Genomic DNA, 27,382 nt, shown 5'->3' with positions numbered 1-27,382 from the left:
TGAACCGCTAATTTTATCGAACACTCAAGTAAGTCAACAACTATAAACTATAAGATATCCACTAATTTTATCATAAAATAGTCAAAATTAGCTGTTCAAATAATTTAAAAAATATAAAATGACATAAAAGATCATCTATTATATTTTATTAAAATAGACTCTCAAATATTATTATCACACATTATCAAATATTGTGATATTTCATTCAAATATTATCACTTCAACAAAAATCTCATTTGACGCATCTAAAAGATACTCTTTCATCAACCATCTTCCATCCTTCTTATTATTCCATATCTAATTTACTTTAACACACATTTTACTATTATTATTACTATTTACAATATAATATTATGTATAACTATTCATGTGTTATGAGCTACAAATTAAAATACAATCAATATTAGTTAATCAACACTCATTGCTCCTTCATTATTATTGGTAACAATTTTTCTATGGTTTTAACTTCAATTCATATATTAATTCTTTTAAAGGCTTATCAAGAAATATATAAATGACACATACACTTTGGTCTTTATGCAACTTTTCTATTATAATATGTGTTAGATTGATTGTCGATAATTTTGTAATTGATTGCATCTAACTTGTGGTTATTTGTATGTTCATTTTATGTGTTTTTAAATAAGCAAAATGTTTGAGAATTTTTATATTTTTTAGTTTATAACTTTGAGTTTTAATTTTATTTATAATTATAATATATTTTGATATGTTTATGATCAACTATTGTGTATGTAGACATTTGGTGCAAATACATAAATGGTTTTTTTATCAAATTGTGCTTATATTTCATTATGAAGTATGATATGTGTCATCCAATATATTTTTCTGATATACGCCAAAATAGATTTTTAACGTCAATATACCTTTTAAATTTCAGCGATATAATGAATAAGTTATAAAATATTATCTGATGACAATTATATTATTTTTCTCACTTCATCTTTAGACACACATAATCAAATAATATATCACATACCTCTCTAAATGTAGCACATAACTCTGATCAGTTTCATTGAACGGAGAATAATAAATACTTAATGTCTATATATCCCATATTTTTTATTTCTACAATTGTTTAATTTCCTAATATTACATAATATTGTCATGGTGAAAAAAAAACATGTTTTAATGAAAAAATAGCTTATTTTTAATGACATCTATATATATTTTATAGTTATGTTTTAAAGTATATATACTTTATTTTTTTATATACAATTTTATTAAAACAATCCACAAATTAGGATGCTTCCATCTCACTATTAGTTTTTCTATATAAGGTTTTTTGTACACGTCTATGTTATTCTACTCATTCAAACAATCTATTTACAATTAGTGCTTTATTAAAAATAAAATTGAAACTCCAATAATTAATGTATCCTTATATTTTGTTTAATAACTCTTATTAATGCATTGCATTATTATCTCTCCTCCAATGCTAAATTTGAATCTATTTAAATGGTTAATTTTTTTTTTTTAACCATTTTTACACACCTTATGCAGTTAGTTTTCAGATCGCAGACCTATCACTGCCACGATAAAACCTTCCCGATACGTATGAGTTTTCACAATCTCATTTTGTCAACTCAAAAGAAAACATCTTTGCAGCCTAATTATTTTCAAAGAAGTAGATGGAGTTGGAATATTCTTCTTTTGCACAAATAATTTTTGAGTAAGTGGTATTTTGTAACATATCGTACCTATTTGTTTATTTTTCTCAAAATTTTGATTGTTGTTAGTTAAAGTATTGTTTTTGTAGACATATTTGATATATTCTACAATATGAAAGTATAGTGGCTTCCTAAAAGATAAAAAAGATTGTTCATATTCAATGAACCGTTTAATAGATAAAAGAATAATGTTTAATATTTAGATTTTAAAATTATTTGTTTTTTTACATAGATGTTTTATATTGTCAATTTTTTTAAAAATATCACCTATTTAAAGTTTCTATATCTTACTTCTACTCAACCAAACATATACACAGGTTGTTTGTAAAATGTCTCAAGGTAGATTATATAGAAGTCTCATACTCAATAAATTGGAATTTAGATTTGTCATTTATTTAACAAAGATAGAATGAAATTCATATCAAATGACAAAATCATATACATATTTTTCTAACAATATTTAAATAATAAATTTAGATTTGTTCTTCTAATAAATTTTCTATTAAGAGAGAAACTATAATTAAATTAAAATATTTGTTGCAACCGTTTTTACTAATATTAAAACAATACTCATTTTGTCTTGCCATTTTTAATTCTACTTTTCACTTTGTATTTTCCATTTTGTTTCTCATCTCGAAGTGCCAACTTAGATCGATTTCTTGTTCAATTATTTTAAAATTATAATTACACGGCAACACGAATAAAAAAAGAATATGATTAATCTTATTTTACGGTAGATAATTATATATATTAATACTAAAATTTTATTTTATTTTAAAATTTTAATACTAAATATAATTTATGAGATTTGTTTGTAGGATGGTCTTCACTACGAGTTTATTTGAAAAAAATATTATTTTTGGTTTTATGCATCCTAACCACACATTTGAGAGAGTGATGAATGTTTAACAATTAGTATTTCTTTAAAATAATACAGTAATTAGAAAGACATAAATTTTAATAGATTATTAATTAACATATTAATTTTAATAGATTATTTGGTTCATTATATAGACTATAAATGATTAATATCCTATTAACTTTATACTTATTATTACATTTTAAATATTTTTTACATAATACTCTTTTTGTTATATTTTCTCATAATCTTTAATGAGTGAAATATAATAGAATATATTAAATTATACATTGATTGATCAAATCTTTAAATATTTTTTTAATAGTTTTAATTCTTATTCATTCATTAAAATATAACTAAAATTTTAACATAGTTGCAATTACGCTCTCTAAAATATTCTACATATTTTCAAATGTGAGTTTATAAACACATATATAATAATTACTCAAATAAATTTACTTAAAAAAATCAATAAATTATATTATTTTTAAAATTTTATTTACAATAATATTAATATATTAAAATCTATATATCTCACACAACCCCCGCACGAATCATATTCTAATTTTTATTAATAATAATTTTGAATTTTATTAATCTAATATAACTTATTTATTTTGTATTATTACTTCTATTAAAAACGTTTGCTACATTAGTTATTTCTTTATTAAGATGCACTTATTTAATTTATAAGAAGGGAAAGACATATAGGGATGTAGTATATGGCATGGGGGTGTGGAGTTAGACATATAGGGAAGAACTCCGGTTAAAATATCTATATATATCTAAATTGAGTGAAGACAAAATAAACGATTGGGGTTGATTAGGTGAACCCAATAAGATCATCACATTAAATGATTTATTTAAGCCCTAGATCTTCAGAATCTCCCTCTCAATATGTGTATCCCCACTCTCATTTATATCTCTTTTCTCTAGGGAACAACAATCACAACTTTCCTCCTTATCAAACATTCATCACACCTCTCCCCCCTCTCTCTCTTAGTTTCAAGTACAATAGAACAACTGCATGAAGAAGTCAAAGTCACCACCATATATAAACAAGCTAATTGCTAGGGTTTGATTAGAGTCATCATAAGAAAAGGAGAGAGAAGTTTTTATTTTATTTTTAATATGGGATGGATTATAGGACTATGGTCTTTAATTGGTGTCTTTTTATGTTGGTGGTTTTTGTGTGTGAAGAAGGATAATATTAATGTGATGAAGAAGAAGAATAAAGGTAAAGTTCCAAAAGGTAACAAAGGTTGGCCTTTACTTGGAGAGACCCTTGATTTCATTGCTTGTGGATACACCTCTAATCCGGTCAGCTTCATGGAAAAGCGCAAGTCTTTGTAAGATCATTTCTATTCTTTTATATATATAAAATATATTTAGTGTTAAATTAATATTTAGTCTTAAATTAACATTAGATACAATAATTTTTTTTATATTTTATTCGAAAAAATATAAAAATAAAATAACTTCTATTATATTCCATAACCTATTCCCCACCTCACATGATATATATGATCATTTCAATTTGTGCTTCTTATATTTGTCATTTGTGCTTTTTTGTATCTTTAATATCCTCATCTTTCATTATTCTTGACGAGGGAAATGACATGCATGTTCAATCCAACACTCTTTTTTTTTCTAACTTTATTATTGGCTTCTCTAAAATTAATGATGATGGTTGGAAGTTGGAACATTACATCATTGATGTGCACAAGTGATTTCCCGAGTGACAAGAACTATCAGTGGTCAATTTATTTAGAAAGATATATTTGTGATTCTTAATTAGGAATATCCATGATCCATGTAGGTGAAAAATGAAAACCATAAAAGTTTTTGTCTATCTTCCCTGTTCTTCTTGTAGTCTATTAATTCTTTGTGAAGGCCCAACTTTAAGAAGTCTAGTGTGGTCCTTTACAATATTATTCGCATATTTTTATTGGTGGACATGTGTGGATGATACTTTTGTCCTTGAACGTGGTCCACATAATGTACACTATTGGTGCACCATAAGAAAAAAGTATTGGTTAGATTGACATAGTACACATTAATTGATTAATAGTATTACAAAGTTAAAGAAATGTATTTTATTAAGTAAGTTGCTTGTTTCTTGATTTTTATTGCTTTACACTTTAAAATTTCACAATATCTATTTGTGATTTATATATTCACACTAAGTTCAATTAATTCATTATTTTAGTACTTTATATAGCTTTATGAATAATAAATGTTCAAGTGGTGATAATTAAAGATTTTATCAACTTTTAGACAATGTATTGTTTTAATGCGAATAAAGATACATATACGAGTAGTAGTAAAGAGAAACTTTTTTTGGAAAGTGTCTCTACATGGATTAATAGCACATTGGTTGTATGTTGGTGAGTAAAGTGAATTTAGCCATTTGTAAAGATAACATTCTTCTTTTCTTCATAAAGTATGCTTAATCTTATTTAAGAAACCAAATTAGTTTTGAATTGTTATTCTTAGTCACCATTGCTTTGGGTCAACAACTTTGTTATGTTATCCATAGTTGTGAACATTTAAAAGGCAACTATAAACTGATTAGAAACAACTACAAATCAATTTGATCCGATTTTTAGAATATTGGTACAAATATATATTATGAGAAACTCTAAGAAATTAATGTCTATCAATTTATAAATAGTTATAAGAAATAATATTATAAACAATAATTACTGTGGTAAAATAATAAATGAGTGAATATATAATTTGGTTTTCGAAATTGTGAGAATCAATTAAAATAGTTTATAATTTTTCTAAATTGATAAATATATATTATTGAAATTATATCATGTCAATTAAAATGATTTACCGTTAATTTTTGCGGTTAAAATTTTTGACATGACATATTTAATATTTACTGAACATGTAATATTTTAAAAGAATTGTATATCAATTACACCAAAAAATTATATGCAATATTTAATGTTAATTTTATATTGATGTAAAGTCTACGTGAAAGACTGCATATTTATTAAATTCATAATTTTTTAAAATATAAGAATTATTTTGACTCTTTTGTACGTCATAATTTTAAAAATGTAGTTTATGAAATTTAATAATTATTTTGATTAATTATTTACTATTATGAAAATTAATTTGTATATTCAGTAAGAAATGATATATTTCACTCTCTTAAAATAGAAAGTAAAAAAAGAAAGAAAAAAAAAAGAAATGGTGTTGCACAATTTTTTCTATGATGAAAATAACAGCCTATAGTCTAGCCTGCCAGAATCATCCCAACCTATACTTCTAAATTGAATTGAATGAATGTAGGTACAGATAATTAATTAACTCTCGTGATAGAATTGATTAATGTTAGTCTCATTTATGGGGGGTTGCAGCTTCTAGGGAGAAAAGAGCATATCCAAACAAGTATAAGAACAGAGAAAGCCAGCTTCTACGGTAACTAGAGTTAGCTATACATAGAACTTTTTTGATTGTTAACTGCACTTGCGGTTGCTTCTGCAGCCAGTAACCACACCCAATATAATTCTTTCCCCCAATATAATTATTTCAATTTCTCTTCAGTTAAAATCTGTTTTTTTTTTTTAATACATGAAATGGTAAATAGCTCGAACTCAAAATATGATATTCAACTTAACAATATTGATATTTGTTAGTGAGTTAGACTTTACGGATATCAAAATCAATTTCTTTTTTAAATCAATTTATTTAAAATTTATTTTTGTCACAAAGAACCGAACACACAATTAAGATCGATGTTTTAAAAATCGAACTGGAGATCAAACTGGTGAGACCTCTAAGTCATGTTTCAATTGATTGAATCATGGTTGAATCAAATGAATCAGTTGGTCTGATTAAAAGATTCTCAATCAACCATTACTATAGTTATAATGTGTTTTTGTGTTTCAAAAAAATGTTTTGAAAGATAATTTCCAGCCACCGAATATATTATTAGGTTGAGTTGGACATCAGGTTGTTTTCTTTAAGACGTTTTGCGGCGTTGTCTAAAATTGGGCAAGATAGATGATCAACCATGAGAGAAATTACACTATCTAAATATGACGGTTAAGGCCACTCGAAAATATGAAGGGACAATTTTTTGGTAAATGGATTGAAAAATATGAGAAGGTGAAATGTGAGAAGAGAGAAAATTCGGTAAAGTTAGGAGTTTTAGTTTGGTTTGCAAACTGAGCGAAATCTTATATTTGTAAAGGTGTTTTGCAATTGAGTGGAGCAGAAAACGTTGTCCAATTTGATTAATTCTACGAAACTGTCGCAGAAAAATTGGGAGGAACTAAACACAAATCAGATCAATTGCGAACTCGGTAGAGGACTTAAGAAAAACATGAAGAAAAAGAGAACGCACAATTTTTTTTTTTTGTACTAAAAAATAATATACCACACAACTTGAGTCCGCTCGAGCTGATAGCAACGACGCGTGCATGTGATTGTCAGTTAAAGTGCATTATCTCTCCTTCACAAAATTGGGTTATCTTTGGGGCACATGTCAATAATCATGCTTCCACTTTATAAAATTTACTGGTGTGTTATATTCCTCCAATCTGAGACTTATACATTTTTTCAATCTACATATCATTAACTCTAACTTTCATTAGATAAAATGTTTAAGTTCCAACATCATTTCCAAATTCCAAGATAACATGACTAGTCTAATTTCTATCTAATTGCTTGGATTTGCCCACTACTATAAGTTTTTTAAATTTGTTATAGCCACAATTTAAGTAATCTAATTTAGGAATCCAAGTCCTTTTTTAACTCTGAACAATCATGTACTATAATTTATCTAATTTTTATACTCCAAGATCTCATAATGTATGTATACACACACGCAGGTATGGTAATGTGTTTAAGACAAGCATTTTGGGAAGTGGTGTAATTGTGTCAACAGACCCAGAAGTGAACAAAGTGATTCTACAGAACCAAGGGAACATCTTCATCCCTGCTTATCCAAAATCAATTAGAGAACTTATGGGAGAACACTCTATACTTCAAATGAATGGAAACATGCATAGGAAACTTCATGCACTCCTTGGAGGGTTCTTGCGATCTCCACAATTCAAAGCTCGAATCACAAGAGATATTCAGCATTCTGTCAAACAATGTTTAGCTACTTGGAGTACTCACCACCCAATTTACATTCAAGATGAAGTCAAAAAGGTCCTTTTTTTTTAATACATTAACTTCTTCGACCATATCCTACTTTTCACTTTACATATAAGACATTTTTTAAAATAAGATTCAAGAAAATTCATAATAATATTAAATTTTTTAGTAATTGATATTATTTTTATAATTTTATTTTTTAAAATGAGAATTAGTGAATAATATTTTTACTATATTTATTCTGATCATATATATATATATAAACAAAAGTCAAAGTTTATATGATTCAAATGTTGAATAAAATATTGTATCTAGAATGAAGTATAAATAAAATAAATGATTAAAAAATTAATGTGTTTAATTTTAAATTAAGATTAGATACATCAATATTTTAACTATTATTTTTTGTTTATAATTTATTTTATAGAAGTATATTTTAACTTTTAATTATATTTGTGACAGAAGGGTAGTATTTATGGTTGATTAAATAAAAAATATGTAAATCAATTAAGGATATAAACATAAATAAATAATTAATATCATTAAAAATTGAAAAAATCTAATAATAAAAGAAAAAATTCTCAACAATATATTATATATTTAAAAAATAAAGTTTTAATTTTCTCAATTCAAATATCCTTAATCCTATTACTATTTTCATGTTAGTATTACTTTTGTCATTATTTTTTAATTTATATATCATTTTATATACATTTTTCTATTTCAAATCACTTTCTTAATTGCGTTTCCTTTTTGACTTTCTATTTTTTTGAGCTCTCGATGACGATGTCCTTTTCCCCCTTTCTTATTTTCTATAACCTTTTTTATTCATTTTTGTTTTTTCCCAACACTTCCCCACACCTCTTTTGAGGGTATTAGAAAATCTTTTTATCCGGCTGACTTTCTTCCTTTCTGCGCCGTACACGTCTTTATTTCATCAACTTTACATTAAAGTTTACCTTAATATTATATTAAAAAATTATTCTTTTTATGATAATTTTTAATTTAATGTTTCATAATTTCATTGAAAATTTAAACATTACTTAATATAAAATTTAAAAGTTATCATATTAAGTAATATTTAACCTGATACAAAAAATTAAAAGTAACATTTAATCATATTAAGTAACTTAAAATGTTACTTTTGATATTTTTTTGTTTTTTCCCAATAATTACACCAATAAAATTAATTTTGTTTTTACCTTGGATATATACATCAGATTACATTTACTATTTTGGTGAAAGTTCTGATGAGCATTGATCCCGGTGAAGATTTATGTATGTTGAAGAGTGAATTTGAAGAGTTTATCAAAGGGTTGATTTGCTTGCCCTTTAAGTTTCCTGGAACAAGATTATATAAATCCTTAAAGGTAATAATAATTATTTATATATTGTTTTTGTTGGTAAGTTGTTAAATAGTACCAATAAATAATAAAATTAGATGCAATTTGATTGTGGGTGTAGGCTAAAGAAAGAATGATGAAGATAGTGCAAAGGATAATAGAGGAAAGAAATCATAATCATAAGAATATTAATGAGGCAAATGACATAGTGGATGTCCTCTTAAAGGATTATAAAGATGATGAGTCCAACACAATATCGTGGAAAAATATGAGTGAAAACATAATTGAGATGATGATTCCTGGGGAAGAGACTCTTCCTACGGCTATGACTATGGCTGTGAAGTTTCTTAGTGACTATCCTCTTGTTCTATCCAAATTACTGGTATGTTACTTTGTTTACATTCATATTCAATTTTATCATCCATGCAAATATTATGTCGTCCCCTTTTTACTTTGGAGAATCAAAGGGAGCTCTTGTCCCCACAAGATGACAAAAAATAATTTTGAAATTAGTATTATTTATATTTTAAGCCCTAATTATGAGATGAGTAATTGAATGATTTATTATGGGGGGTGTATGTTTCCTTACCGTACGACTACCAATTTAATTATTCTCTGCTTCTCGCTTTTCCAACTCCACTCCCATTTACTCACTTTATTACCTTTATAACCTTTTCCTCATGCTATTTACTTACTTTACTTTCTTCTTCTCCTTCCTTGTCTTCCTAGTGCAACATCGCTGGTTTCATGAAAGCTTTCGTGGAGGGAGTGTCATTTATATTTTTAAATTCATAAATCATGAAATCAGGGGCACTTTTGTCTTTTTAGTTGAATTTTGGTCATTCTCCCACTTCCGTCCATTTGAGAGCGGAGATGATTTTGAGTGACTACACATTCTAGCAATATCATTTTATACATATTCCTAGACACTACTAGTAACATTTTAGCAAATGTTTTACATTTTTTTACAATTGTGTTGATTGGATTCCAAAACTTCAACAGCAAATATTGTTAATGAAAGTCATAAAGTAATTAATTTAATTTTTATATTTGATTGTTGGTATTTCAGGAAGAAAACATGGAAATGAAGAGGAACAAAAACTGGTCCGATGATTATGCATGGACTGACTACCTGTCACTGCAATTTACTCAAAATGTGAGACATTTCATTTTTCGGACCGACCCACATATACAATACATATAAAAACTTAAAGCGATTAAATATAAAGTGAATTTTTTAAATTTTAATATGATATTACTAAATTAATTAATATAATTGATATTATATAATTTTTTTTAATTGATTTAATATTTTTGAGATAATATTTCATTTTAAAAAAATTATATATTTTAATTTTAAAAATATCAAAATCTGAGATTTTTTATTAAATAAATTTTTGTTTTTTGAGATTTTTTGATAAAATAAAAATTATGATTTTCATAGAGGTCTAAAGGCTTTAATGGCCTTCCCCATTTTCTTTTTACCAGAAGCAAAATAAGTTTTCAATCCATTATCATTTTACTCTTTAATTTTAAACTAAAAGAACGAAGCATCACATTTTTCTTAATTATTTTGCCTTTCATTTAATTTCAATAAGGTAATCAGTGAAACTCTTAGAATGGCAAATATTGTCAATGCCATTTGGAGGAAAGCTATCAAAGATGTAGATATTAAAGGTGAGTTTTTATTTATTTTTTATTATTGAATCAAATGAAAGTTTTTGTGGATTAATTTTTTGTATTGGCCCTAAAGCATTTGAACTATGAAAATATGCAGGGTACCTAATTCCTAAGGATTGGTGTGTTGTAGCTTCTCTTACTTCCGTTCATTTAGATGACATCAACTATGAAAATCCTTTGGAGTTTGATCCATGGAGATGGGAGGTAAGTAATTTATTAAGCAACAAAATCACACTACTCAGCTCATAGCTTAATAATGTAGGTTTCATGTTTGCTTTCAGTATAATTTGAATGAGTCAATATTAATTTCAAAAGTATAAAATTGATTTTGAAAAATTTAATTGTTTTCGAATACAATTGATTTTGTACCTCTGATTTACTCTAACATGAAATTAGAATTTATAACTTTTCTCTTTAGAATTTGTTTTTAATCCAAAATTTGTTATACAACTAATTTTTATATAAATGTATTCAAATTTAATTATTTTGTTTTTAGCTTAATTTTAATAAAAATCAAATTTATAAAAACAGTTCAATCAAAATTAATTTGTCATATTGACTAAATAAGTTATAACAAGTATCAAACTCATTGTTACTAATATAGTTACATTATGAACCTCCATATTACATACAAATCCGGTCAATACAATCACAATTGTGGTCTTAATATTATCAGGAATACGTCATATCTCATATATTTTTACAACTAGACCACAAGTTAAGAACATCATATATTGTGTGAATGCAGAAAATTGGAAGTGGAAGTAGAAACAACTGTTTTACACCATTTGGTGGTGGACAAAGATTATGTCCTGGAATAGAACTCTCTAGACTAGAGCTCTCTATTTTTCTTCACCATCTAGTTACAACTTACAGGTAAAAATCACTTGTCTAGGATAAAAAAATAAAAACTACTTTATGAATTGGTTTTAATAAGTGGATTGTACTTGGCAGATGGGCTGCTGAGAAGGATGAAATTATTTACTTTCCAACGGTAAAGATGAAAAGGAAGCTCCCAATTAATGTGACAAAAATTAACACGTGATTGGATTCTAATATGAGGTGACAACACTCACTTTTAACATCTAATAGCATAAAGTACATTAATTGTACCCAAAAAATAATATAGTATATTTAAAGAAAATTCTAGAGTGATGTTACTCTTATGTTTTTTTTAATGAAATATAAATAAAATTAGTATATTAATTTTTTAATTATATTTTATTTTAAAGTAATATTTTTTTTATAATTATTGTAATTGATATTATATAATTTTTTTTAATTGATTTAATATTTTTGAGATAATATTTCATTTTAAAAAAATTATATATTTTAATTTTAAAAATATCAAAATCTGAGATTTTTTATTAAATAAATTTTTGTTTTTTGAGATTTTTTGATAAAATAAAAATTATGATTTTCATAGAGGTCTAAAGGCTTTAATGGCCTTCCCCATTTTCTTTTTACCAGAAGCAAAATAAGTTTTCAATCCATTATCATTTTACTCTTTAATTTTAAACTAAAAGAACGAAGCATCACATTTTTCTTAATTATTTTGCCTTTCATTTAATTTCAATAAGGTAATCAGTGAAACTCTTAGAATGGCAAATATTGTCAATGCCATTTGGAGGAAAGCTATCAAAGATGTAGATATTAAAGGTGAGTTTTTATTTATTTTTTATTATTGAATCAAATGAAAGTTTTTGTGGATTAATTTTTTGTATTGGCCCTAAAGCATTTGAACTATGAAAATATGCAGGGTACCTAATTCCTAAGGATTGGTGTGTTGTAGCTTCTCTTACTTCCGTTCATTTAGATGACATCAACTATGAAAATCCTTTGGAGTTTGATCCATGGAGATGGGAGGTAAGTAATTTATTAAGCAACAAAATCACACTACTCAGCTCATAGCTTAATAATGTAGGTTTCATGTTTGCTTTCAGTATAATTTGAATGAGTCAATATTAATTTCAAAAGTATAAAATTGATTTTGAAAAATTTAATTGTTTTCGAATACAATTGATTTTGTACCTCTGATTTACTCTAACATGAAATTAGAATTTATAACTTTTCTCTTTAGAATTTGTTTTTAATCCAAAATTTGTTATACAACTAATTTTTATATAAATGTATTCAAATTTAATTATTTTGTTTTTAGCTTAATTTTAATAAAAATCAAATTTATAAAAACAGTTCAATCAAAATTAATTTGTCATATTGACTAAATAAGTTATAACAAGTATCAAACTCATTGTTACTAATATAGTTACATTATGAACCTCCATATTACATACAAATCCGGTCAATACAATCACAATTGTGGTCTTAATATTATCAGGAATACGTCATATCTCATATATTTTTACAACTAGACCACAAGTTAAGAACATCATATATTGTGTGAATGCAGAAAATTGGAAGTGGAAGTAGAAACAACTGTTTTACACCATTTGGTGGTGGACAAAGATTATGTCCTGGAATAGAACTCTCTAGACTAGAGCTCTCTATTTTTCTTCACCATCTAGTTACAACTTACAGGTAAAAATCACTTGTCTAGGATAAAAAAATAAAAACTACTTTATGAATTGGTTTTAATAAGTGGATTGTACTTGGCAGATGGGCTGCTGAGAAGGATGAAATTATTTACTTTCCAACGGTAAAGATGAAAAGGAAGCTCCCAATTAATGTGACAAAAATTAACACGTGATTGGATTCTAATATGAGGTGACAACACTCACTTTTAACATCTAATAGCATAAAGTACATTAATTGTACCCAAAAAATAATATAGTATATTTAAAGAAAATTCTAGAGTGATGTTACTCTTATGTTTTTTTTAATGAAATATAAATAAAATTAGTATATTAATTTTTTAATTATATTTTATTTTAAAGTAATATTTTTTTTATAATTATTATACATGTTATAAATTGATGTATTTATTTGTTTCAATCTACATGGTAAAATTTGAGTAGACAAGACAATATGGTGGATATTATCCCAACAAATTAAAAAGGGACTATGTACTCTTTGCATTAGCTCTAGTGTCACATCACATTTTATAAGGAGAAAGGTGCCATTGTTGGGCCCTCTTTTGATTATATTCTAAAATTGAAATAACATTTGAGAAGATTGAAGCTAACTCTCAAATCTTGTGTCTTTCAATTAAAATTTTATGTTGGATCCCAATGTAACGTTCTGTGGTGGTGGGTTTGGATCCCCATGTGGGTTAAGTTGTGGTCTTGGTCCCATGCCCATGGGCTTGTGCTCCACTACCCATATTATTTTTCAATTAGTGGAGTTGTACAACTCTTGTACCAGCAGCGTAGGATCCCACAAGTCAACGTCGTCAAAACTCAAAATGATGAAACATTTAAAATTATATATTAAATTAAATAGGTTTAAATTTTGGAACTTATTTTATGGTTTTAAAATTATATTTTATATATGAAATTTGGTAATCGTTGTCATCTCTTAATTTGAAAATTGTGAAAGAAAAAAAATCAAGTTTACATTTTTGATATGAGAGAAAATGTACTCTATGGATGCCTAAACATTTCATTTACTCTTGGAGTTTTTTTTTTTTTTTTTTGTGGTCTTATACTCCTTGAGATTTTGATTTGATTGAGAGAAGAAATACAAAATAGAGAGAGAAGAGAACAAATATGAAAAGAGACAAAGAGGGGAGGAATTATAGTAGTTTTGATATATTGTTTGGAATAAGAGAAAGAGAGAAGAAATTAAAGTGAAAGAAATGTGTTCCCTCTCTTTTCTTTTGTTTGATTGGATAAAAGGTGAGAAGAAATGGAGTAACTTAATTTTGAAAAGACATAAATAGCCTTCCATGAATAGCCTTATACTAAAAAATAATAAATCCATAATTTATATTTATATTTTTTTCATTTTTACTTTCTATCACAATTAATCATGAAACACTAAAAACATCTTTGCACAAAATTTATATGTTGTATGGGTATAGATGGAACTAGCGACAAGGATGCATTTTTCTCTCCACTTTCATCGTTAAAATGGGTGATATATTTGTGATATGATAAAAAAAAGAAATATAATAAAAATTGAGTATTGAATGAGTGTTGGAGAATTAAATAACCGATGTATAAATATAACTTTCCCTTATATAATTTTGCATTTAGATTCTTTGAATTGTTGAGATGTAAATTGCAGTTTTGCGCCCATTCTCACAAATTAAACTATCACACATTATATGAAGTTATATATTGATGCTTGAAACATTCATTATCTATTGTTACTTGTCCATGTCTCATTTATTTGACAAATGTTTGTATATTAAGTGTGAATAAGAGTTTTATATTAGATGAAAAAATAATTGTTGAGCAATATATAAGTGAAATTTTATTCATATATTCATTTTTTAAAAGTTTTTGGTGAAGATATAATGTCTATCTCACTTGTGTAATTACTCTTAGTCCAATGTGATGATCTCTTAGACCTCATCATGACTCAATAGTGGTATCAAAGTCGATAGTTCGACAAAGGTGTCTGACTTCTTGTATAGAAAGTCTTCTTAACAATGGTGGTCTGGCAGCGTGTTCCATTGATGTTGAGTGTCAACGATGGTGTAAATATGTATGGATGAAAAAGCTTTCGAATGAGAGAATATTATTGATATATCAAGTGTGAGTTAAATTCTCACATTAAATAAAAAAGTTGATGTTGAACAGGATACGAGAGTACTTATATACCCAATATATAAAGGATTTTTGGTAAAGATACACTGTTCAACTCACTTATATAATTGTTGTTAGCCTGATATAATAATCCTCCAACTCACAAGAATTAATAGAATTGGAGATGAATAATTTTGCACTTTCAGAATTTAATAATTAATAAAATTTTACACTTTTGGTCGTTTATTTTAATTTATTTCTTTCATTTTTTTTTCTGTGTCGAGTTAGTCATTTATTGACACAATTAGAGGATATTACTATACTTTAAAAAAAATCATACAAATTAAAATACAAATTATTTAATTATTGTGTATTTGATTATGCATTTTATGTATCTCATTGGACACCAAATTAACTCTTCAAATTAGAGCTTTTGATTAAGCGCACGATCATATTATGACTTTTTTTATTTTTTAAACATACACTAAGTTCTCAATAAAATAAAAGTATTAGTAAGTTTTAATCGTAATTATCATAAGAAGACAAAACCTGGATCAAACAATTAAAGAGAATTTGAATAAAAGACAACTAAAATCTATGACACTCACGTTTCACACTTCACAAACCCAATACTCCCCACCCGAAAAATCCAAAAATCTACACCACCATAAACCCAAAATCTATAACATGCCACTCTCATCATTTTCACCCAAACATAAAACCCCAATATATTGTAAGAACTAGCAAGCAAATGGACTAACTCAAATCTAGCTGTCCAAATTCTTTAAATCTTTTTTTTTTAAATTAAATTACTAAAATATAGGTGAATGTTCTTAATTATGCTTTTACAAACAAAAATAAAAATAATTTATAAACGGGCCTGAGATATACTATATAGCCCTTTACAAGGGAAAAGCCAATTGCACAGTTCACGGTGGAAAAAGAAAATAGAAAAAGAAAGTATTCGTCCGCAGTTATCGCACAAGAATTAAAAATATATATAGTAATAAATTTTTGTTTTTATTTTTGCTATTCTTTGTGCTCAATTGTAGAGAGACCCATAATCACTTTTCAAATTTGAAAAATATTTAATTTAAAAATGATTAATTTTTATACATATTTAAATTTAATCTTTCAATAATTAAGTAATAAATAATTTTATTATATGGTCCATTATATAAAGCTCCATCACCAAAATGTAAAAAGTAAATGGAGAAACATGAACAAAACATGAAGTGAAGAAATGATTGTGTTAGCTTACACCGGGAATTGTGTTTTCTTACAGAGCAAGTATTCCGTGATCTTTGTCCGTTTGAATGCTCTACTTTCCCAAGCATTTGGAATCCAAAATGATTGTTCCTTGCATTTTTAGCAGCTATATAAAACTATAACATCCTAATTTTCCTCTAAAGATAACAGAGATTAGTGCAAGAATCCTTTCTGCAAAACCAAACCGTTATCATAGATATATGTTATACTCCATCAATTTTAAAATAATTCACTCAACTGTACGCTTTAATTAATAATATTTATATAATTTTTAATACAATATATTTTATATATATATATATATTTATAATATTGATAATATATTAACAATTAAAAATAATAATTTGATAAAAATAATATTAACTTTATTTCATTTTTTTTTATAATATTTGTGAAATAATTAAATTGTTAAATTATTTTAGGAAAGATCGAGTAATAAATACATACAATTAAAGTAGAGTTGTTTAGCAACACTTTTCTCTTACGAGCTTATAACATTTTTATTGCGAGTTTATATCGTTTTGACTTAATTGTAGTTTTTGTTCCCCTATTTCAGCTGAATCACGAAAATGGTTACCACATTTTATTTCTCCCCAGTTTTGGTTCCCAAACAGAATTTTGGTCAAAAACTTGATGAATTGTCATTTTTTTGCACTTATTTAAGCTACACAATAACTCAAAATCTTGTGGTGTAACAATTGTATATGAAATCTATGATGATAAATGGTGTGGTGTGACTTAAAAAAAGAAATTTTATCATATTTTGGGCCAAAATTCTGTTTGGAGGATCAAAACTGAGGAGAAATAAAATGGATGAACTACTTTCGTGATTCAGCTAAAATAAGAAGATCAAAACTTTAATTAAACATATCGTTTTTTGATACATTATTTCAAGTAAAGTTTGCGTATATAATTTATAGTGTATCACTTTTTTTTTTCTTCTTATTTTTACTCTCATTATTTTAATTGGATTTTTAATTATCAATTTAAAATATATTTTATATTTATTAGTTTAACCGCTAATTAACCGAACAATTCAAATTCAATGTGCTAGCTTATTTGCTATTAACTATTGGTTAATTTATCTACTATAAATTCATGCGTTATCTAACTGATATGTTATATGCTACTTTTATATATAAATTTAATTTTAAAATTGAAAAGTACATAATAAATAATGCATGTGTGAAAATTTTAGTGAAAATATGTATCGATGAACATGGACATTATAAATGAATATTTATTAGAGTCAATTATTACTTCGTAGTAAAATATAAATCAAAATTCATTTAAGAATGTTAATGTATTTAATGCAAAAAGATTGATAAACAATATTTAGTTAAAATTTGAATTAAATATATTAATTTTCTTTAATTAATTTTTATTTATATTTTATTTCGGAGGGAGTACAAGACTAACAAACACTCCTTAAAAAATAAAGTATAACATAAAAGATTAAAACTTAATATATCTTATTTTAAATTAGATTTAATTGTAGTTTTGATCCCTCTATGATTACCAATTTACAAAATTGGTTTTCTATTTTAAAAGTCGACAATTTTGATCATTTATCATATTTTTGAACTAAAAAAATGATGATTCGTCACATTTTAAATGTTGTGACATACAATTCTATGATATAGAACCATCTAGATACATTAATTATTCATATGTCATTAATTAAATTAAAAATATGAAAAGTTTATGAAGTTAAAAGCTAAGTTTTTACGGTATTTTATTTCAATTTCGTGGGTGTTAATCATTCTACATAATTGTATGATATGTCATGTTATTTAAAACATCTCACGTCATTATTTTTTTGTTAAAAAATCAGAGGGAGAAATCAAAATTGTCGCCTATTAAAATAAGGAGACCGATTTCGTGAATCACTTACAATAAAATGACTAAAATTACAATTAAATCTTTAAATTAAGATCTCTTTGATTATCTATTTTACGAGAATGGATCCTCTCATATGACGTGAATGTCCATTAAAATCTCACCCTCCATTGAAAAAGAGAAAGAAAGAGAACGGAGGAAAAAATTGAGTTTTATAGGTGGAGATTCAAACACATGAGAAAACATGTGGAAAAAAATTGAGGGGATAACCTAGCCGCAACTCATTCAAGTATGTGTAGGTTGGTTCTTCTTCTTCATCTATTATAGGGAAGTGGTTTAAAATGTTTTTTGGTCCGAAAAATCACCCCTTCAAATCGTTTCTCTATTATTTTATCTAAATAAGTTATTTAAACACTAATTTAGTTTATCTATCATAGTATTTCAGATACTTGAATTTTGTTATATTTGTAGACATGTTGGGTTTGAGAGTTTAGGGTGTGGGAGAATCAACCGATCAAATGCTCCAAAACCACAAAAGATTTTGACACCACGTTTTCATCCAAAATCTTAAAGTATTAGATATATGGGTCACCACTTTTATATATCCCCTCAAATACGAGTCTCCCACATAATATACTTGCACCTCCTCTTTTTACCAACAAGACCCGCTCTTGACTACACTATCATTGAGATTTTTGATGCAATGACATAATTCACTCTTGCTCCCCCACCAAGTCGAACCTTGACTTTGATACCATTTGTTGGAAAGTCCAGAGGAGCGCATAGAGCAAAATGGGTCAAATGTTCCAAGATTCACAAGAGACTTTAACACCACATCTTCTTCCAAAACCTTAAGACATTAGGTATATGAGTCACCACATCTCTAATATTAGGTTATTCTTAGTCAATATAAGACTTAACCACTCACACTTGAACTCAACATGGTGTCGTCTTGTTCTATGTTGTTTTATAGTATAAACTTAAATATTATGAGTTTGTTCGCAAATTTATTCTTTTTACTTTTAACAATTTTAAATTTATATCGTATCAATATATTTTATTATTTTAAACAAATAATTTTTTTTAGTAAAAATATTATAATCAACGTAAGTGTCACCTATATATCGTCATAATTGTCTCATCTAAAAGAAAAAAAAAGACACACTTAGTTTTACCTAACTCCCACAAATTCACAAAGTCACAACCACCCTAATCGGAGACATGTGAAAGCCTTGCTTGGTGGCGCCATTTGCTAATTCATCCAACGGCTAAGTGAAAGTAATTTCATCATGGTCCAGCCAAAACGATAAAGTCGCAAAACTATGATAATTCCGTTCACTTTTAGAATGGTCTAACTATTGAATCTAGAATAGTATATGAATTTGATGGACCAAGAAGACAATCATTAGTATATAAAGCCACATTTCATCATCATAAAATTGTACAACATGGGCCAATGAGCATAATATTGTACTATTGTGGCGAGACTTCCAAATTAGATAGTGACCAACTAATAAAAGATGCTCCCTTACTATAAAGAAAAAAAAGTAGAAAAAAAAACTATTACGGATATTAAGAAATTTATAATTAGTTTTTTAAATTTTATATAAATATAAATTAAATCTATTAAATTGTTTTTTTTAGTGTCATATTCAATTCTCTATATTGAATGTTTTTAAGCAAATAAATAATATATTAAAAATAATAACATTAAAAATTTTAAAATAGTTAACTTTTATTCATTATAACGACTAAAATTTAGAACTTATTTTTACTTATAATACCGAATATATGTTTGTTCCGACAAAAGAAGAAAAAAAACTCATAAAAAATGTGTGGGAGTGTTTTATATTGGTTTCTTGTAGATTGAGAAATGTCCCTAAAAAAACGTTGGACAAAGTAAGATGCACGATTATGAAGATATCCAGATCTCTCTCATATACCTTTTTTCTCAAAGCTTGTTGGTGGGGTTTATACTATCACACTTCACAATTTCAATTGGTGGTTACTATAATTTGTTTAACGGTCTTTTTTTGTACAATCTTTAACGGTCTTTCTATCCATCTGTCAATTAATTATTATATTAAGAAGTTTTACCTAGTTTAAGCTTTTTTATTTTTCCCCCACCAGTTGACAAACTACCCTATGATTTCTCCCATCCTGTTCCTTCATTCCGTTGCAAAAGCAAATTGGGCCCTAAAAATCAAGTTAGTGTTTGATTAAGTAAGAAGTAGAGGTTTGCAATAGAAAATATATACTTTTTATGGGTATGAATAAAGATATTCATAGGGTGGATTTGATCAACATATTTTAATATATTTTTTATAGTTTATATTTTGTGGTTTTTTAATGTTTATTTTATTTAATAGTTTTATTTTTTCCACCTTTGATACACTTTATGTCGTAATTAGATTTTAGTCGTTATCTTCGTTATCGTCTAGTTGAATAAACCAACCACTTACATGTCAAAGAAATTATGTTTTAAATTGAAAATAATGATGAAATATCTACACACGGATTCCATAACACAGTAATCCAATATATGCTTCCTTGAAGGTATTCTTGATCAAATCTTTTAAAAGTAATTAACGCTTAGTCGAACACAAACTCTATAAAAGTAATTAACACTTGTTCAGTTAATTTTATGATAAAACAAGATTAGCAATATTAAAACAAAATAGCTTTTAAACATGTGTGATGACTCTTCATCATATGCATATTTTTCATTGATTTTAGTTGTATTTATCTTTAACCATTAGTTAATTTAATGATTTATTTGATATATTTTGTTAATTTTATTTCTTTGATTTATTACTATTGTTAATTTCAAATATTATTTCAATCAATTCGGAAACTTTTTGTTCAATTTCAGTAATTAAATATAATTCGATAGTAAAACGCAATCCTTGAGTTCGACAATCGGTACTACCGTTTTAATTATTACTTGCAACGATTCAGTACACTTGCTGAAACGCTATCAAGTTTTTGGCGCCGTTGCCGGAGATTGCCATATCACTATTGAATTTAATTTATTTACTTAATTGAAATTGTTTGCTCTGCAGTAAAATTTTTTATTTTATTTTTTAGTTTTTGAATTTTTTTTTTATTTTCTATTTTTATTTGTTAAGCTTGCTAATGTCATGTCTAGTGGTTTGTCTCTTCTTTGTTTGAGATAACTATTCGCTGTAAAATATGGAAGATTATAATGATGATATTATACTATAATTATATGAAGAGTGTGATACTTGTTATATCTGGTATATGTCGCATGATTGAGGGGCAAATCTTGAGTTATACATTTTTAAGATATCACCCTCAGATCCCTCCGATGCAGCCTCTTAGGTGTGACTTTTGCGGAGAAGCACATAAGAATGGACATTGTTTAGATGACCTTGATGAATTAATAGAATATGAAGATTTTTTTCTCAAAGTTACAGAAAACGACGAGTGTTATATTAAAAAGATCTATTGGGAACAAATTCTACCTCCTAAAATTATATCCAAAGAATCAGATGACAAATACTTTCACATTACGAACGTTTTGGTTGAATTCATGAAGAATAACATGGTTTCAATTGAAAGATTTGAAAGTCAATGTGAGAGGTTATTTGAGCAAGTGGTTAAGTTTGAGATGATGAAGGAGAAGTTGAAGATTGAAGATAATTTCATTGTTGTGGTAGAAGAAGATAAGCAAGAGGAAAAGACGAACGAGGAAAAGAAAAAAGAAGAGATTGATAAAGTTCGAGATTCAATCTATGTCTTGTTCATCGATGTCCAGTTGAGAAGGACATGGAAGCAACATCTTTTATTTCTCAAGTTCATGGAATTTCTACCAAAGAAAAAGAAGAAGAAGAAAGATGATGTGTTCTTCATGTCATATATGTCACCTTGACAATAGTTGAAGCGTCAAGCTAATGACTTTAAAGAAGTGCTTCGTGGGAGGCAACCCATCGGTAGAGGTAACTTTTATTTTTTGCAATCTTATTTTTGTTATTTGAATTTGTCTCTTTCTAATTGTGTGTAAACATGCACTATGATGAAGAATTATTAACAACTTGCATTTGATCTTAAGTTTTATGTTTGGGATTTTGAAATTTAAACTTTATTTTTTTGCTCATATCATTGCTCAATTCGATAAGTTTCACTAATACATGCAATGTTGATTACTCATTGGTTGTCGAAGTCTCACTCGCATTTTTTTTTTTTAAATAAAAATAAAAAAGGAAACTAAATAAATTTTGTAGTGGCATGCTTAACATTATTTTGATTGTTCATACTCTCTCTTATTATCCTAGATGTGAGCTTTTGAGCCTAAACACTTAAATTCTTTGTTGTGTGATTATCCAGACATGTGTTATCCCTCTAGAACTTGCACTAATTCTGACTTGCATCACTTGTAATTTATGCATACATTGAGGCAATTTTGTTTGGTTGTTTGAGCCTTTCTAACTACCCTATGTAAAATTTACCCTTTGCTAGTCCCTTTGAGCCTTGCCCTTTTATTTCGGTTACTAGCCACATTACAAGCCAAATATCTGATTTTAATTAAATCACCTTACTTGGAGTTAGGTAGAAAAAAAAATTATTGTCTTGATAAAGTTCTAAGTTTGGGGTTGCTCATGGGATAACAACCTTTTAAGTTTGGGGTGGTGATTCTCACACAAAAAGAAGAAGAAGAAAAAACAAGTTTGTGTACTTTGGTAAATAATATCTTCTTGGTTCTTTTGTCAGTGTTTGAGAATTTCCAGAATGAAAAGGTGAAGAACAATAAAAAAATGTTAGAATATTTTGGAAATGTATGCCTAACTCCAAGTAGTAAAGCCTATTATCCCAAAATGTCCTACCCCTACCTAAACCCCATTACAACCCGAAAGTCCTCCAAAAATGTATGTGTTTACTGCATTGTGATTGCTAACTAGAATTTTTTCAAGCCTATGCTAGAGTGATGCATGTTCTAGGATTTGAGTGATAAATTCATAACCCTTTCTAAACACTTGAGAAATTTTTTGGTGAGATTGTATGAAGAGAGAGTTGAACTTGATGAATGAACGCTAAAGTGAACAAATTGGGTTGTTTTTTTGTAAGCAACCATGGAGCATGATGAATATTTTGTAGTAGCTGAAACTTTAAAAATTGAGTTTGATTTGATTTGAGAAATTGAGTTTAAGTTTGCTTTTAACTGTACCAAATCTAAAATTAATTGTTGCTTGGGGACAAGTAATATATTAAGTTTAGGGTTGTGATGACTCTTTATTATATGCATATTTTTCATTGATTATAGTCGTATTTATCTTTAACCATTAGTTAATTTAAAGATTTATTTTATATATTTTGTTAATTTTATTTCTTTGATTTAATGAAATGTTTATGTTCTTATTTCCTTGATTAAGTAGAGATTTTTCGGAGTTTTGCGTTGTTACTTTGTTTTAGTGCAGTGTTGAATTTTGGTGAGAAATCAACATGACCTATGTGGAGTATTTCTGTCATATTTGGAGTTGTAGATGTCCAATTGGAGTCAACCTCAGTGCAAATGAAAGCTAAGATCCATAGCTACAACTTTCATGAAGACACCTGAACCAAATTTAGACTCGAAAGAGGAGTAAAATGAAATATACGTCACACATAAGATGTTGTGGGCATGAAGCGCGCCATCCGCGCTTGAGGCGCATTTCCAGCCGTTTAGAACTGTCCAGGCGCGCCCGGAGCGCGTTTTCTGCGCCTGGGGCGCATTTCCGAACCAGGGACATTGTCCAGGCGCACGACGCGCATCAGCATTCATAAAAATGCAATTTTTTACTGTTTTAGGGATCCTTTTTTACTCTTGGGAAGTTGGGAGACTTGAGCCCTAGCATAGAAACTCAAAGACGGCCGTTTCTAACATCATTGGAGCAGTTTTATCAAGAATCATTCATAATCCTTCTTGTAATTCTTCTATAATCTCTATCTGTTTTATCTCTGTCACGACTAACTAAACCCTATTTGTTAGGGATGAGTGTAACAAGATGAAACTCTTATTTTTATGATTTGATTTCTAATTATATGAATTAATTTATTGAATTATTTTTCTCATCTATGTGCTTAATGTTTTTTATTGCCTGATCAACATTAAAATGTTCTACGATTTGTATTTTGAAACAGAAGTGGACTTTACGAATGCTTGAGATGAGAAATTCATGAATTTGTAGTATAGACATAGATGCATGTCATGAAACCAATTAAATTAGTTGCAAAACAATAATTTACAAGAGAATTTCTATACGGTAATGCTTAATTCTAATCTTAAATCTACTAAGGAATTAGGGGCTACTTTGGAATTAAAGGTTATGTCACTAAGACATTAGGACAAAAATAATAAAGAGAATTTGGTAATAATTCAATAAAGGAATTTACTAACTAGGATCAAATTAGACACCAAGGTTGGATTCGAAGTGAAACTCGTTTTTCTCATTATAAATGATCAATTTTATTACTATTGTTAATTTCAAATATTATTTCAATCAATTCAGAAACTTTTTGTTCAATTTCAGTAATTAAATATAATTCGATAGTAAAACGCAATCCTTGAGTTTGACACTCGGTATTACCGTTTTAATTATTACTTGCAACGATTCAGTACAGTTGCTGAAACGCTATCAATGTGGTTGATCCGAAATAGCTTGTTGAAATCTTGGGCCAATGGGTTGATTGTTTTTAATTGATTGTCAAATTATATTTACAAATCTTTTTACAAAAAAAATCAAAACTCTCAATTTTAATTCTTTTGAGACGACCAATGTTTAACTATCTTGCTTATTACATTATTATTTTTTAACCTATTTTGATCCCATACGATTGTTAATCAAATTTCTTGAGCTTGCTATATGATGTCTTGAACATTCGCGGATATAGTGCCATGATCCATGTCTATTGTTAGTTTTTGTCTGTTGGAGTTAGGGTCGACCAATAGGACAAGGGCTTAAGAGATGCAATTATGTTTGCAAGTTTGAGCTTGTCATGTATGGTTTTATCTGAGTGAGATATTGGTCCAATCCAAACCAGTAATATACTATTGGAACATAGAGTGAATTTAATTTTTTTTTGAAGTCTCACATTGAAAAACTCTCATATGTTGAGTAGTTTTCAACTCTATAAATACTAAAGTCCCACATTGGATAAAAGACATACGTGAGTTTGCTTTCATCAGTATATAATGAGTTTCCAGTTATTGTGAAAAATACACCAAAGTTGGATGCATTTCTCAATTTTCTCTTTTCTCTCTTTTCTATTCTGCTTGACTGATTTATGAGCCACTTCTCCCATTTCTTTATGTCCATTCGATCTTTATGAGCGGTTTTGTACCGTAGTCCCTTCGATTTTTCCAGCGGTTGTTATGCCGTATTCCTTCGATTGTTAGATCGGTTGTTATGTCGTAGTTCCATCGATTTTTGAGTAGTCATAATGTCACTATCCTTTTAGAGCAGTTTTTAAGTCGTAGTCCCATCGATTTTTTAGTGATCCTAATACCACTATGAGCGATTTTTGTGTCGTAGTCTTTTGTAGCGGTTTGTGTGATGTATTCTTTTAGAGCGGTTTTGTGTCGTAATCCTTTTGATATATGAGTGGTCATAGTACCATATTGCGAGTGACTTTAATCATCATAATGAGAGTGACTTTAACCGCTATATTGAGAGTGTAATTCTAGAACAGTTTTCTACGGTGTAGTGGAACTCCGATACAGTGAATTTGAGCTGTTTTATCTTGGGGATTTGTGGTTGATAGTCTGCCTTGCATAATTTAGGCAATGCTGCAAAACTTTTTAAAGAAATCGACTTAGTCCGTGACTCAACTCAGTAATATATTCAGTGGCATAAATTGTGAATTTTAAACAATTTTTTAAAACTCAAAAACAACCTATATGCATGCTGAAATTAGGAATTTGATAATATAATAATCATAATTGAATAGCATATGCTTAAGGGTTTGATGACATCAAATGTTCCATACATAACCATTTAAATAATTAAACGTTAACGTTATCTTCGGTTCCATACATAACCATCAAATGTTAAATGCATAAAATTTTTATAATATTATAAATAAAGTTTTTATTTTTAAACAACTTACTATAGGAAAACTCCATGTTATCTTCGGTTTAACTCTTAAACCTAACAACTTATAATAACCTTCGAAAGTTCTACAAAATAAAAATAATTATTGAAATTGTGTTATAAAATATATTACAATACTTATGAACAATATAAATAAATTAAATACTTACAAATCAACAATCTGACATATTTTTTTATATGGCTTCCTTCCGAGTGAACATATAAAGACTATATTGCGCTCCTTAGGATTGATAATAAGCAATTGCCAATGACGACTACAATACACAATTAAATATATGTTATATTCAATTTTCTCTATTAGAAACGATGACTATAATAGAAAATACTTACTTTATGAGATAAGGTGCTAGGTAACAAGTTCTTTTTTCCTCGTACAACTTCTTTTGAATGTGGACTTGAGCATTAGTTGAATCATTTTCACTTTGGATGAAACATGGATCAATGAATCCATACACTTCACTCTTTCCTAAGTCAATACAACGACGATGTAGATACCTAAGATATGAAACTTAGTTTTCATTATAAATGAAATTCATAATTTGGCAAAATTTACAAATTTAAAAATAAAACATATAAAAAACATCCTGCAGACAACCGTGTGAAGTTAGTGCATCCTGGATACAAAGCCTCTACTTTGTCGTTGCACAAACTATCAAAAACATGTGTACGCTGAAAAGACTATTGTCCAATATCAAGAATCATGTCCTTAAGCCGATTGTCCATATCTTCACGAACTTCTTCTCTTTCTGATACATTTGTCATGTTTAACGAATCACCATGCCATATCCATTTTGTATAAGTTTGGCATATTCCATAACAAATAAGA

General features: G+C 27.5%; 2 protein-coding genes across 2 annotated transcripts; both read left to right on the top strand.

Moving 5' to 3' along the window:
* Positions 1-3,268: 3,268 nt before the first annotated feature.
* LOC101509993 (3-epi-6-deoxocathasterone 23-monooxygenase CYP90C1-like) lies at positions 3,269-11,905 on the top strand. Its single transcript, XM_004509269.4, has 9 exons — positions 3,269-3,896; positions 7,398-7,722; positions 8,889-9,038; positions 9,133-9,393; positions 10,081-10,167; positions 10,610-10,688; positions 10,789-10,895; positions 11,440-11,567; positions 11,646-11,905. The coding sequence occupies exons 1-9, from the start codon at positions 3,679-3,681 to the stop codon at positions 11,734-11,736; spliced, it is 1,446 nt and encodes a 481-aa protein (XP_004509326.1). The 5' UTR covers positions 3,269-3,678; the 3' UTR covers positions 11,737-11,905.
* A 258-nt stretch (positions 11,906-12,163) lies between these two features.
* On the top strand, positions 12,164-15,584 carry LOC101510968 (3-epi-6-deoxocathasterone 23-monooxygenase CYP90C1-like). Its single transcript, XM_004509271.4, has 4 exons — positions 12,164-12,350; positions 12,451-12,557; positions 13,102-13,229; positions 13,308-15,584. The coding sequence occupies exons 1-4, from the start codon at positions 12,293-12,295 to the stop codon at positions 13,396-13,398; spliced, it is 384 nt and encodes a 127-aa protein (XP_004509328.2). The 5' UTR covers positions 12,164-12,292; the 3' UTR covers positions 13,399-15,584.
* Positions 15,585-27,382: the final 11,798 nt, after the last annotated feature.

Source organism: Cicer arietinum, chromosome 7, assembly GCF_000331145.2.
Source record: "Cicer arietinum cultivar CDC Frontier isolate Library 1 chromosome 7, Cicar.CDCFrontier_v2.0, whole genome shotgun sequence".
Lineage (NCBI taxonomy): Eukaryota > Viridiplantae > Streptophyta > Magnoliopsida > Fabales > Fabaceae > Cicer > Cicer arietinum.
This window is presented reverse-complemented; position numbering and strand designations above follow the sequence as displayed.

Bases quoted from the DNA above. Each gene is read 5' to 3' on its own strand.
- LOC101509993 (XM_004509269.4), top strand. From the start codon at position 3,679: ATGGGATGGATTATAGGACTATGGTCTTTAATTGGTGTCTTTTTATGT. The intron at 3,897-7,397 runs GTAAGATCATTT...ACACACACGCAG, and splicing joins ATGGAAAAGCGCAAGTCTTT to GTATGGTAATGTGTTTAAGA. The intron at 7,723-8,888 runs GTCCTTTTTTTT...TATATACATCAG, and splicing joins TTCAAGATGAAGTCAAAAAG to ATTACATTTACTATTTTGGT.
- LOC101510968 (XM_004509271.4), top strand. From the start codon at position 12,293: ATGGCAAATATTGTCAATGCCATTTGGAGGAAAGCTATCAAAGATGTA. The intron at 12,351-12,450 runs GTGAGTTTTTAT...GAAAATATGCAG, and splicing joins CAAAGATGTAGATATTAAAG to GGTACCTAATTCCTAAGGAT. The intron at 12,558-13,101 runs GTAAGTAATTTA...GTGTGAATGCAG, and splicing joins TTGATCCATGGAGATGGGAG to AAAATTGGAAGTGGAAGTAG.